At 41.6% G+C, this 12,780-nt stretch overlaps 1 protein-coding gene across 9 annotated transcripts in view; it reads left to right on the forward strand.

Annotated features, from left to right (window-relative positions):
- MAGI2 (membrane associated guanylate kinase, WW and PDZ domain containing 2) overlaps nucleotides 1-12,780 on the forward strand; it is a 743,930-nt gene that overhangs the window by 717,556 nt on the left and 13,594 nt on the right. For 7 of the 9 annotated variants that reach the window (XM_064505113.1, XM_064505115.1, XM_064505117.1 and 4 more), the window contains one exon: nucleotides 2,731-2,869. In XM_064505113.1, the coding sequence (XP_064361183.1) occupies nucleotides 2,731-2,869 (139 nt within the window). Of the gene's footprint in view, nucleotides 1-2,730; nucleotides 2,870-8,615; nucleotides 8,705-12,780 lie in introns of all 9 variants that reach the window. The other 2 variants (XM_064505151.1, XM_064505136.1) reach the window with 1 other exon arrangement.

Raw genomic sequence — 12,780 nt, forward strand, 5'->3', positions numbered from 1 at the left:
CAGGCAGCAAGGGAAAAATGTGACATTAACTTAACCTTTTTACATATTAAACTGTATTAAAATCTTTTTCTATCTTTCTGATCAGGAGTGCAGAGGATTTTATTTGAAGGACTATGCGTGCTCTGAACAGCTTTCATCAGTACTCATTTTAAAGACTATTTATCAAGGAGTGTTAAAAACACCTCCTTCATCTGATCTAATCTGGCACTTATTCTCTCAAAATATGCTAACAAGATCATTTTATATACCTTCTGCAAAACATGGTATATCCAGGCAACATGGCACAAAAAAGAGCTGTCTTTAAGACTTTGGAATTTTTGAGTGTACTTTCATATGTGTTTAGCCTGGCCTGGAAAATTACATTTAAACTCTTCTACTAGGATTTAATTGCTTCATGACATTCAGAAGCAGTTTTTCCCAGATAGGTTGAATTTGCTCTGTATTTTGTCTTAGTAGTAGTCTTGTGGGGAAGGTGCTATAAATCCGTCTTCTGTCTTTGTGTGGCAGAACTGGTAGGGAGAGTTTCTGGTTTGGCCCCTGGTGTTTGCAGAGACCACGTCCTGCCACGTCTCCAAAGGCTGAGCCGTCAGGATAATACAAACAGCCCCGTCCAGCCAAGCCCCGGGAGATGCTTGCTTAACCAAAGAGCACCTGTGTGGCCTTTCAGTGTGGCCTGGAGGTCATTATTAGTGTCTAAAAGTGCATCCTGCATGGTACAGGACGACCAAATGCATTTCTCTTAGCAGAGAAAATCCCCTCAGAAAGAAATTCACATTGCAGAAGTACGGCTTTTCTCTTCAAAATAACCACTTTTTTTTTTCTTCACTGCTTGGTGTGCAGCATTTATAAAGCATGATAGTTGGGCTGAGAGGTTTTATTCAGATCAATGGCTTTTTAGTTAAGTAAAGTCCTGGAATAGATTGCTTTTAGTATCCTGGGAGAGTTCTGAAAATAGGCTACAACTCCAATTGACAAGGTATGAATTCCTATTGAAAAACACTGCTTATAATGCTTTTAGTAGCACTCTTTCTGTCTCTGAGCAAAAGTAGAGACTAGACTACTTCTTGACATCTCTTCCAGTTTTCTTTGATGCCATGAGTCTTGTTGACACTTCATATTATGCACATTTATTTGGTAAACACTATATTTCAGACTCAGAAAGGAAGGAAAGCCTCTGAAGGATTACACTTCTGGTTGACAGAAGTACAATAGTTACAAGGAAAACAGAAAACATTTCAATGTCCAAGGCTACCAAAGAGCTGGTTTTGTCAGGTCAGGCTTGCAAGATGAAAAGGAAGTGCCCATCATCATGAAATCTTTATGGTCTCTTTAAAAGCCTTTCTGTGATGGATGCAGTAGTGTTATGTTAAGGTATTGGCTATAGCACAGTTCCTCCCACTGTAAGGTAGACGCAGGCCAAGACTGGTGTGACCCTGCTGAGCAGATGTGCTCCTCTGGCATGGACAAACGTACTGCCCGAGCCTGCCCCGCTGGGCTCCTCGTGCTCCCCTCGCAGTACTGCTCAACCGGCCCCCGCTGGGCTCCTTGTGCTCCCCTCACAGCCCCATCACTGGGAAATCAGCCCTGGGTCTGGGCCCCCGCTGAGGTTGTCCCCTGATGCACCTGCCTTGGAGGCTTCACCAGTACAGCTGCAAAATATTAGCTCTGAAGGCTGCTGTACTGCTAATTCAGGGCTCACCTGTTACTTCACTGTGTTGCTGATTTAACTGTTTTGCCAAGCAAGCGGGTGGTAGTGATTTTCCAGCATCAAACAAGCTGTACAGCTGTTACTTCCTACCTATGCTCTCTGCCATGCTGACCAGCTGCAGCAAGAAGTAATCACTCCCCTCCTCACTGAGAAGGTTTCTAGCCTCTACAGCCAGCTCTTCTCACTAAAAGAAAGGTTGTTACCTTTGATGAGCAGAACCGACCCATCACGGTGGGAGGCAAAGCTGGGAGGAAGGTAAGAGTGGAAGGCAGATACAGACATCAATGCCCCAATTTACAGCTATAGAAATGGAGGTAGAAAAGTAATAATGAATCTAACTTGGACTGGGCAGCCAGCTGGGAGACCAGTGGCAGCAATCTGTAATGAGAGCTCTGGAGATCGCTCTTCTAACTGGACGCCTCAGCCTTGGGCTGTGCTTGCAAGAAGCAAGTACGGACACACAGCTGAAAACATGCTCTCCTAAGAGCTCTTAACAAGTCTGCCTGATCTGTGCCATGACTGTCATAGCTACTAACCTTTCTTTGTTTAATAGTTTTCTGCATAATAGCTCTTAATTTGGTATGAAACTTTGCTACCAAGATTTGGATATTGAAATGATGGACCTGGGTGATTATACTAGGAACTTCTCTTTTCCACATGAAAACAGCAAATCAAATGCAGCAACAGTCTTTTCAGGCCTATGCAATACTGTAAGCTAAAGCGTATCACAGATAATGTGTTTCCAGTGATTCCAACATATCAAACAATTCAAAAGACATGAGACAAGTTACAAAAGCATTACACTGATTTTAGCAGATGAGCAGCATTTGATGTACCACACTCAGAATCCATTTTGGAGGTTATTTAATCTGCCAGTAATATCCCTCAGACAGACAGGAACAAATTTACCTTGATGTGTCTGTCTGTCATTCAAGTCACCTGTGATCCATTGACTATGTCTCTTTCTGAAACAATCATTTTACTGCAATTCTATCTGACTCAATATTCTTCTTACCTGACAGGTAGGAGATCAAATAATTGAAATCAATGGAGAAAGCACAAGGGACATGACACATGCCAGAGCAATAGAGCTAATCAAGTCTGGTGGCAGGAGAGTGCGACTGTTGTTGAAACGTGGAACAGGCCAGGTCCCAGAATATGGTGGGTTTTCATCCTTATATTTTTTCATGTGCATGAACCTATATAGATTAATTATATTGCTTTTGTGCTAAGTAGCAGTTGTAGATTTATATGTTGTAATGTGCTGGGGCACATTAAGTATGGACTTAAGTGCTTGCCTCATTATAAGTGGACTTATTCACGTGCTTAAGTGCTTTCTTGACTCCAGGCCATACGTGTGTGTATATCACTGCCCTCTACTACCCTCCTGACACAGGCAATGGCTTATAACATGGGCTTTAGAGGGAGCACTTTGAACTCTACAGGGGCATCTCTGAGTGTGCTGGGAGTTGCTGATACCTTCATAAACTGTGCTGGTTTCCCTCTATTGGTACTTCTCTGCACATTTCAAATCAGAGCAGCTAATCTTGTTGCTATAAAATTCAGTGGCTCAGGACTAAACTCAAAGCATTAATGTTAGTGCATTTCTTTGGCATCCTCACCCATTACGTTATCTCAGACAATTTACACAGATGATAAAGCAGAAGCCAACTCTGAATAAAAAAGGAGACCACTCATTCCAGTGAGAAAACATGATCCGCTCATCTTATGTTTTATTTCGAGGGGACTTCTGCGACTTCCAGCATCATTTCCCATGAGGATCAGAAATTGCAGTAGCAAATGAAAATGCAAAGTAATACTTAGTCTTAAATGTAAGTTCAGCTCTTTCTTATTAACATAAATTCATTATCTTTGTTGTAGACAAAGTAAAGTCAGCACGACTGAAAGTCAGCATTTTGCCAGATGTGGGTGTATGCAATAACTGCATCATCTTCTACTCTGCACTACAACCAATTCCCTGGCTGCGGCAACGCTTGGGATAGTGTGTGTTGGGTTGCTACCAGCAGTCAGGCACTTCTGAATAAGGGTAGCAAGGATGGGTCATAGCATGCTCAGTCTGGGTGATAAGGTCAGTGGCTTTATGCCAAAATGGCTTTCAGCCTCTTATGATTATGATAAATTGGTACTCGGACATTTTATATCAATTTTAACCACCATATCCTTTCAGAGAGACCTCTAAGAGACATCCAGATTATCTCCAAAACTTTTGGAGAGAGAGATGCAGTCTTTTTCATGAAAGAACAAACAAAAGTCCTCGACTGATTTAGCAGTAGTAATCCTCCTCAAACAGCAGAACCACAGACAGGCAGTTCTCCGGTACCTTGAAAAGCAGTTTAACCTAATGGGCTCATCGGAGGCTGCTAAGTGCAAAGAATCAGTATCTGAATTGATCACAGTTCTGAGCCATTCAGAATCTGACTTCCTTAAGGTCGCCGCTCTGGATGGCACTTAAACCGAGGCTTACTGGAGATTTCATACATAGGTTTCCTTAAGAATGTATACCTTATTCCAGAATAATAAGAAAATGTAAATGGATGTAAAAAATGTCCAATGTAAATAGCATGCATTGTTTCGGGAAAGCAAATGTGTGCAAACCTTCCCTTACCCAGAAATACCTAGGTAGGAAATACAGATGAACCACTACAAAACCAAGCACAAACAGTTAGTGATAACAGAAAGAAACAAGAATACTTTACAGAACTATTTAAAACAATTCTTGGAAAGTCGGCTGAAATGTTTAGAGGAAAGACTATATAGAAATGCAGATTATTGTGATATGAAAGTTGCTATAAAGAAGTGCTGTTTAGTCAGATCATTCTCCTAACCGCATCCCCAGCTAACAGTTTCATAAAGGAGAACTAAGTAACTGCTGGAAATCCATGTTTTCCTACAGAGCAGTACCTAATAGCAGTAAAATTATTCAGGAATTACTTTATAATGTGCATACAATCTACAGAAAGCATCACAGCAAAGGATAGCATTGAAGTATCTGCTTTTCTTAATATAACCATTACACTGGCAGACAAAAGAAGTTAGTACTCTATCCAGTCTGCAAGCAGAATGGAAACAAAATAAAAAGATGCCTGTTGAAATTAGTGGGGGTATTATACTCCTCTCTAGGTCATTTCCCAAAGCAATGAGAAATATTCTGAAAACAAACAGAAGATGCACATGAAAAACAGAAATTAGCAAATAGAAATGATTAAAACTGAAGGGCACTTCCCAAGAAGCACAGAGTCTCAAGGATAAATCAGCACGTTGCAAAGAATACCTGCCAGAAAGCAATGAAAGAAGCCCCTGGAGAAGAATGTCCTTTCCAGGTAATGTAAACTGAACGCAGAGAAGATTGAGGACGGAGTGGTACTGAGGGCATCCGACAAACTAGTCAATATTTAATAGTTCCTTCTTCATCCCACCAGAATTACATGGTTGGGATGTAACGAGACTATTGAGAGCTTCTTTTACTGGGGGAAAAAAAATCACCGTGTTCTTTGGTTTTAGCAAATACATGACCAAAATGTTTCTTGGTGTCATCAGAGTGTGGGCAGCTCTGTGGGTCATCAGTGGGAGGAGACTTAGTTTTATATTAAAAAGGAAGACTGGCAGGCTGAGTTGGTGTGTGGATTCCAGCAGCAGCGTGGAGCAGAAGCCTGGGGAAGAATGCAAAACCAAGGAAGCGTATCGGGACCCTTTCCCTGATATTCTCTCCCAGTCTCCGACAAGTGAAAGGTCAGGGACTTCCCAAGGCAGCTGTAGCAACTCTGCGTTTAAAGACCTTTCCAACAGCAGCAGCATTCAGAGTCACAGCATTACGGAAAATGAAGCTTACCTAGAATGACTTCAAACAACCGGCCAAACCACCACACATTACTGTCTTCTAGTCTTCAACATTTTGCAATACAAATCAATCAGTACAATTAGGCAATACAATCAATTTTATTTAAACTCCAGAGGCATCATCCTGTTAGTGCAAAATATGTCAGCATATCGTTAAGTACAAGAGAGATCAACATTCAATGCGGAAGTGACTGACACCAATAAAATCATTTTTTTTATTAATGAAATATCATCAATGATAAGAAAGATCTCTGTGAAAGAAAAGCATGTGCATTGAAAAGAAGGAAGCACTCCCTGAAAAAACTAAAAACAGGCTCCTGGGAGGATGTAAATCTACTGAACGCGTGATGTCAGTTTGTGCCGATTGGAAATCGGTCTCTCCGAGTACGTCTCAGCCAGTTCTGGCTGAGCTGAGCCACTATTTAAACCTAGGGGAAGGAAAAAAAAAAGCATGATGCAAATACATCGTTTACCTCAACTCCAGCTGCTGCATTTGCTTGAAAACAATTTGCACAGCACTCCAGAGAGAAAAATCCCCATGTAGCCAGCAATCCCATGGCAACGTGCGCTGCTCTATCAAAGTATCTGCGAAGGGGCAAGGATGTGATTAGTGCTCTAAATCTGGAGCTGCTTTCTCAGCAGGGTGCCTCAAAAGAAGCTTAGAAAGCAGATGTTTTATCACCGAAAATCTCAGCACGCGTTCGCTGGGGATAAGGCTAGCCAGAGGAACTGTCCTTCCACAGCCCATCGAGACCCGAGAGCAGCAGCAGCACGTTTCCTGCGAATGAGTTTGCCAGCAGCGCTCTCCAAAGCACCCCGTCCGCACCGAGAGGCCGTTTCACCGCGCCAGAAAAACCAGAAGTGCTGCTGCGGCTCCTGATCCCCGACACGCGGGGGATTCCTGCCGGAGGCTGCAGAGCTCCGGCGCGGCACGGGGCGCAGGGGAGGCAGCCGTCGCTACGGCACCGCGCGCGCCGCAGCCCGGCGTTCAATACAATTTCATTAAAAACGCAGACCAAGATTTTTCTTAAAATGGCTGCCTGATTCCCTATTTATACACGTACCTGAGAGGTTACTGACTCCGGCAGGAACTCCTGGGTGCACAGCGCTTCTAAAGATCTGCCTGCTTGCCCTGTGGGAGCCTAATTATAGGCTCTCGTATTTGTCAGGCCTTAGCCATAGCTGTATAAACACGTCTGTATTGTGCAGCCAAGCATGGGGATAAAGAAGCATCCCTAAAGGCAAAATGTATGAAAACTGTTCACAAAATCTAAAAATAATAACATTAAAGATTAAATAAAGCTAACAAATCACAGTCGCTGCATCCAGCACTGAGCTCTGCAAAAGGTGAGTTAATTCCAATGATGGATCAGCCCCAGGACGCTACAGTTTTCTCTGAGAACCAGCATTTTTAAAAAATATCTATGTAGGAAGATCTCCAGGAAAACCTGTGATGTTTCGTTCTTAGTCCCAGCAGTCCCGGCAGCTCATCTTTTCTGGCTTACCGCTGCTAGTATTTCCTGACTGCAGCTTTCATTTACACAGAGCTACATTAAAATACATCAGTATTTAGAAGTATCTGAAAGTAATGAATTTTATAACCAAATAATTACAAATAGGGCATAAAGATACTTTCCACTAAATGGAATAATTGGAAATGCATCTCAAGCTATTTCACTTTAAAAGACAATAGACCCCAATAATTGAATTATATTGTTAGCGAATTAGAAAGCCATCAGCTGTGTGTGTGTTGTTTACAGGGACAGCGGAGCAGACACTGAGTTTTAATGTTCTTATTTGTTTAATCCTGTACTTAGTTTATTTTCTTTTTCTTTAATTTGCCAGCACTTCCTGGTAATTGCAACCAAATTCACAGTTTTTTGAAATGGTGATTCGCCTTCAGTGTCTGCCGTATAAAGCAGCTCTTGTTTACTCAGACGCCCTTGCTGCGCGTGCGGGCTGCAAGGCAAAGGCGCCAGCTTTTCCCAGCGCGTTTCCCCGGCCTGCGTTCTGCTGCTTCCCGTCTGTCACTCAAAACCAGCCATTAGGAGAAAAAACTGGCTGTAAAATATGCTGGGCCAAAACTCCTGCAGCAAGTCAAAACTCAATTATACGTTTCAGAGGCCCCAGGCAGTTCCCGCTGCAGCTTCGGAGCCGCTTTCCGTTGCCGGCGCTTGCAAATGGATGTGGCCTCGCGCGCGATGCTCCGCCGCGGGCGCTGGCACGTGGAGCCGCAAGGACCATGAGGCTCGGGGAGCAAGGAGGCTGGGTCCCATGGTTAGCTGGCACTTTTGGGATTTACACAACCATTCTTCTCCCCCCCCCCACCGATGCTGCAATTGATTTTGTTGCAGGACGAGTCCTGGGATAGCATAAACAGCTGTGTGAATTTTTGGAATAATGATTCCACATGCCACTAAATCATATACAAAATTCGCCCCATGGGTTCATCACGTGCAGGTGATTTTAAAGAACCAAGGTTTAGGATTCATTTTTGGTTCTTTATTAAAGATTTCTGTATATAAAATGTAAAGTTTCAGTACATACCAAGCCATTGCTGGTTGACATACAAAAGCTTCAAGCTCTTCAGCGGTAACTAGTTTCTGAAGGGCACTGAAGAAACTCTCCGTTCATGTTTCAGCACCACCACACTGACTAACGCTACCAATGTCAGAGCTGATACCAATACAAGGATTTTGCATACAAATGAATCAGCACAGTTCTGAAATTTATTCAGTCCTTTGATTTTTGCTTGTTAAGACTCCCTCAGAAAGCACCTCCAGATGTACTCCCCACCCACGGTTCAGGTGAATCTACTTCTTGAATATATATGTACAGTAGTTCAGTCATTTACTAATTTTTGGACTTACAGCATGCTTATTTGTCTTGGCTTTACAGAAATACTTCTTTCTTGTTACATATAAGCTTTTTACTCAGTTACTCTAAACTTACTAAGAATTCTCTGCTCTAACAATAGTAAAATATCTTTATGTCACTGGTTCTGTTAATTCTAATGATTGGTCCTAGGCTGTTCCTCCCCTTCCTTTAGGAATGGTACCTTCCAGTCTCTCCATGTGCATGAAAAGTGACAAGCATGGGTCCCCATATTTCTACTTATTGGGCCACCCTAAAGACACGGTTTGTAAACTCTGCATGTATATTATCTTTCTCTAATATGCTTTTATGTCTCACAACTGTCGATAGAACCTTTTCCAGCTTTTTCTTACACACTGGCCGGCTTAGTGGTTTCTAAAATACTGCACTCTTCCTTTGTCACTGAGTAGCTAAGCTGTCAAAACACCTGTGCATTTTACAAATGTGTTTTAATCTCCTAGGTAATTAGTTGCTCCCACGTTCCACCACTACTAGTACAAGAAACACAGCTAGCTATAGGCCTGCTATATATTGGCTTTTTCTCATGACAAAAATTAATGCTATAAATACGACTTTTCAGGTAGAAAACCTTAAATTTTGAGGAGCCAAAGCCATAATTTTGCCCTTACATATGGTGCCTGTCTTGCAAACATATTAGTGATGTGAAGATGGAGGTTAGATCTTGATCTCAAACCATATTTATATGCAGCTTCTTGAAGAAATTACTGGTGTAATATTGAAGATTTTTTGGAAAACACTGTAATGGCATACTTATTTTTTAAACCCAGTGGCTATGCAGAAGTTACACATAGCACTTTGCACTTGATTTCAAGCTATTTTCTTCATAAATCAGATCTTACTGCACAGCCTGTTCACTTACGTCAAACATGTAATACAGAGTCATGGCCCAGAAATGATACCTGGAAAGGAAAGGAAAAGAAAAACTTATTTTTCCTATTTTTCATTGATTCCTGTCATCAGAGAAACTCAAAAGTGTTGAGATGCATTCAGTCTCAGTGCTATGGACTTTGCACAGTGTAGTCTATTTGCTATAATTATAGGGTAGTAGCAGACCAGTCTCACGCATTGAGGAAGCTAGATTGGAAATGGAAAGGAAGTTAACCAAGAGTATCTCTCCCCCTCCATGCTTTGAGTTAGCTCCTCGAGTATGTCCCACACAAAAATCCTGCCCTGGGCTCCAACTGTGTTGAAGTTATCCATTGTGCGCTTGCAAGTTGGGGCGCTCTCATTGCCTGCTTGCAAATGGTTCTGGTTACAGCTTGTTTCCAACTTGTGTGGAGACAAAAGAGTTTTCTGGATGCAGACTTGCCCCTGCATTTGGCTCACACAAAACCAGGCTCACGCATGTGACACCGCTGCAGTCCAAGGGCGTGTGCTGCATCCTGGCCTCTTTCAGCGTCGCGGACTGCGCCGAGTGGCAGAGGGGTTTCTGCACAGCGTAGAAATCTGCGTTGCCCCATTCCTCCAAGTCCTTCTCACCGTGCTGCTTGGCTCTCCTTAGCACGTGAAGGAAAGTAATTCAGAGAGAGGAGGAGGTTACAGGTCTGTGCTGGATGCTGGTACTAGGGGCAGTTTGCAAGTCTCAGTTGTCAGCACAGGAAGTTCAGTGAACTGCGGTTCCACCACAAGTGCTATACGTTTATAGCCATAACTTCGTGTTTATTCTCTTCACTTTTCCTCTTAGAGCCCAACCGACAGAGGAAATAAATCTTTCTTCCTGAAATAAATAGCCATTTCCGTCCTATACAAACACAGCCTGAGTCAGCTCGGCACAGTCCCTCGGCAGTGGATGGTGCTCTGAATATTTACTTGTCGGGGAGTTTTGGAACACAACTTTTTTCCCAGTACAGCTATATCCAGAAAAATCAAAAGTAATTTAGTTTTTTCAAAATATTTTAACTGATAAAAAAGTATTACCAGGCCAAATAAAAATATGTGTGTGCCATTGCAAAATGTTTCATTATCAGATATTCTTATAAAATAATTTTGGAGGGGTGGGAATAGTCTAAAGAGCCAGTTTCGCAATGGGGCTTTTTCCAACAAAAATGTCTGGGCTACTTTCATAACCAAAAGACAGTCTGTTACGAGTCTGCATTTCTCTTGTAGGAATTATGCCATTTGGTATAAATAGTCACTGAAAATGTTCAAAGGGCTTATTTGAAGTTAGGTATAGCACAAGAGAGATGCAGGTGCTAGAGTGGGATTTAGAAAGCACATTCATATGAAGGGATATCTGCCTAAATTCTGTGCTATGTTCCTGCGCACGGTGCCATGAGTTTGGTAGGCTTAACCAGTGACCATTTAAACTTGCAAAAATACCAGAAAAAATGGGAGCTTATATTCTGTTTTCATTGTATGCAGCTAAAGATTTCAAAACACCAAACAGCAGTTTTCTAATTCTATTAGTACCTCTAAAGCTCTTATGTTTGGATAATAATTGACTAAAGCATCTTGGCCTATATATTTAAGCCAGCTACTCCTACCTGTGCAGAGTACTGATCAGATAATCCAGTTCATCCTATTTTTAATGCTCATTTTATAAATCTCTAGAGCTGAGTTTGAGTGTTATTCAGAACTTGAACTATCCCCTATATCATTCATCTGATGCGAGAGCAAAAATCAATAGTCATTTTGGAAAAGTGCCCTTTCCTTCTGTGACCACCTTGATGGAACTGAGGACATTCATTCATATTCATGCTGCATTTCTGATACCACCTTCTTATTTTTAGCAATACCAACTTAATTTCAGAAGCCTGTGGTGTGTAAAAAAAATAATAAAAAAGGAGTAACTAGATGAATCAAAACACTGGTTAATAAAATTGGTCTAAAACCATCATGCAATTTGAATATGAGCTCCCAAAGGCTCTAGCTGTTTTATTGCTAGGGGTAAGAACTATTCAAGGACAAAACCGAATATTAAAATTTGTTTTACAAACATGTCCATAGTATTTAATAAATATGTAGCAGCTGGCAGCAAAGTAGAACATGCTTCTGTTAAAACACAGTGTATGTATGTGTATGGATACATGGGTGTGCATACATACCTGTGTCTGCAAATTTCTGTTTTAAAAGAGATACTGACCTTTTACATATGTATCCCTCGATACAGAAATAGAAAACACAGTTTTGAAAAAGAGAGGAACAGACAGGAAGACTTTCAGAATTTTGTGACAACCTTTTTGAGCTTCTAGTGAAGAGATAGCGTATCCTTACTTTTTGAATGTAGAAATACTGAGTCCATTCCATACTCTTAAATGCTGCTTTTGCAATAACACCCCCAGTGACCTTGGCCAGTCCAGCTGAATTCTTAAACCCACTCTTCCTCATCTGTATAATGGGGATAGTAATATTTACTTACATACCTCATGAGAGTGATATGACAATAAATTATTTAATGCTTGAAAAGCACTTTAAAGATTAAAATTCCTAGTTGACTACTCAGTATTATTATTAAAGCAGAACCTCACTAATCCACGTGCATTATAATCCATACCAAAATTGGCAGTGTGTCCTCAACTCTGAGCAAAGATTTAATAATAAGGCTGTCGAGTGAGTTCTCTTAATGTGAAGGCTTAATTATTTTTACATACTGTATGGGAGTAGGTTTACTAATATGGTGTAATGTGTAGATAATTACAGCTGAACCACAGTGTCTAAAATAGATGAACAAACGTTATCCTTGGTTTTGTTCATGTAAACTGGCAAACAGACTTAACAGCCAAAGAAGAGAAAAATCCCACCCCTGAATCTTTTTCTAACCTTTTCTTTGTGGCTTCCTGTACTTCCATTCAGTTAATGACATCCAAAGTTAAGCACCCAAGATAAAGGGCCTGAAGGAACACAACCATTGCTCCTGGTCTCCACTGCATCAGTTTCTTCCTTCTTGTAACCCAGAGAAATGGGGAAAATTGGCATGCAATGTCTTTGCACATTGCCATGGGAACGCAAGCCCCCCAAAAGGGCACTTTCTGATAGTGTCCAGTCTCCTGCTGTTGAAGCCTATCAAGTCCTAAAATCCCTCTCCTGCCACTCATTCCTCAGTCCCTCTCATCCATGAGGTGACAACAGGTCCCCCAGTTAAAAGCCAGAAGGTGTGTTCAAATCAGAGTCAGCCTGCCTACACTGGTGATGTTCCTACATGACGTTAGCCTTCCAATACAGATCTCCATCTTTAGGAATAGTATGAAGACACAAACTATTATTCCTGCTGCCTAGTCCATTGATTCTCACAGTGAAGGTTATGCAGTAGCTTCTTTAATTAACAAACTTTAGGATATCTAAAATCCATTCCACATCTCTTCAGCTGGGAGTAAGATTCC

The sequence above is a fragment of the Dromaius novaehollandiae genome, chromosome 1 (genome assembly GCF_036370855.1).
Source record: "Dromaius novaehollandiae isolate bDroNov1 chromosome 1, bDroNov1.hap1, whole genome shotgun sequence".
Taxonomy (NCBI): Eukaryota; Metazoa; Chordata; class Aves; order Casuariiformes; family Dromaiidae; genus Dromaius; species Dromaius novaehollandiae.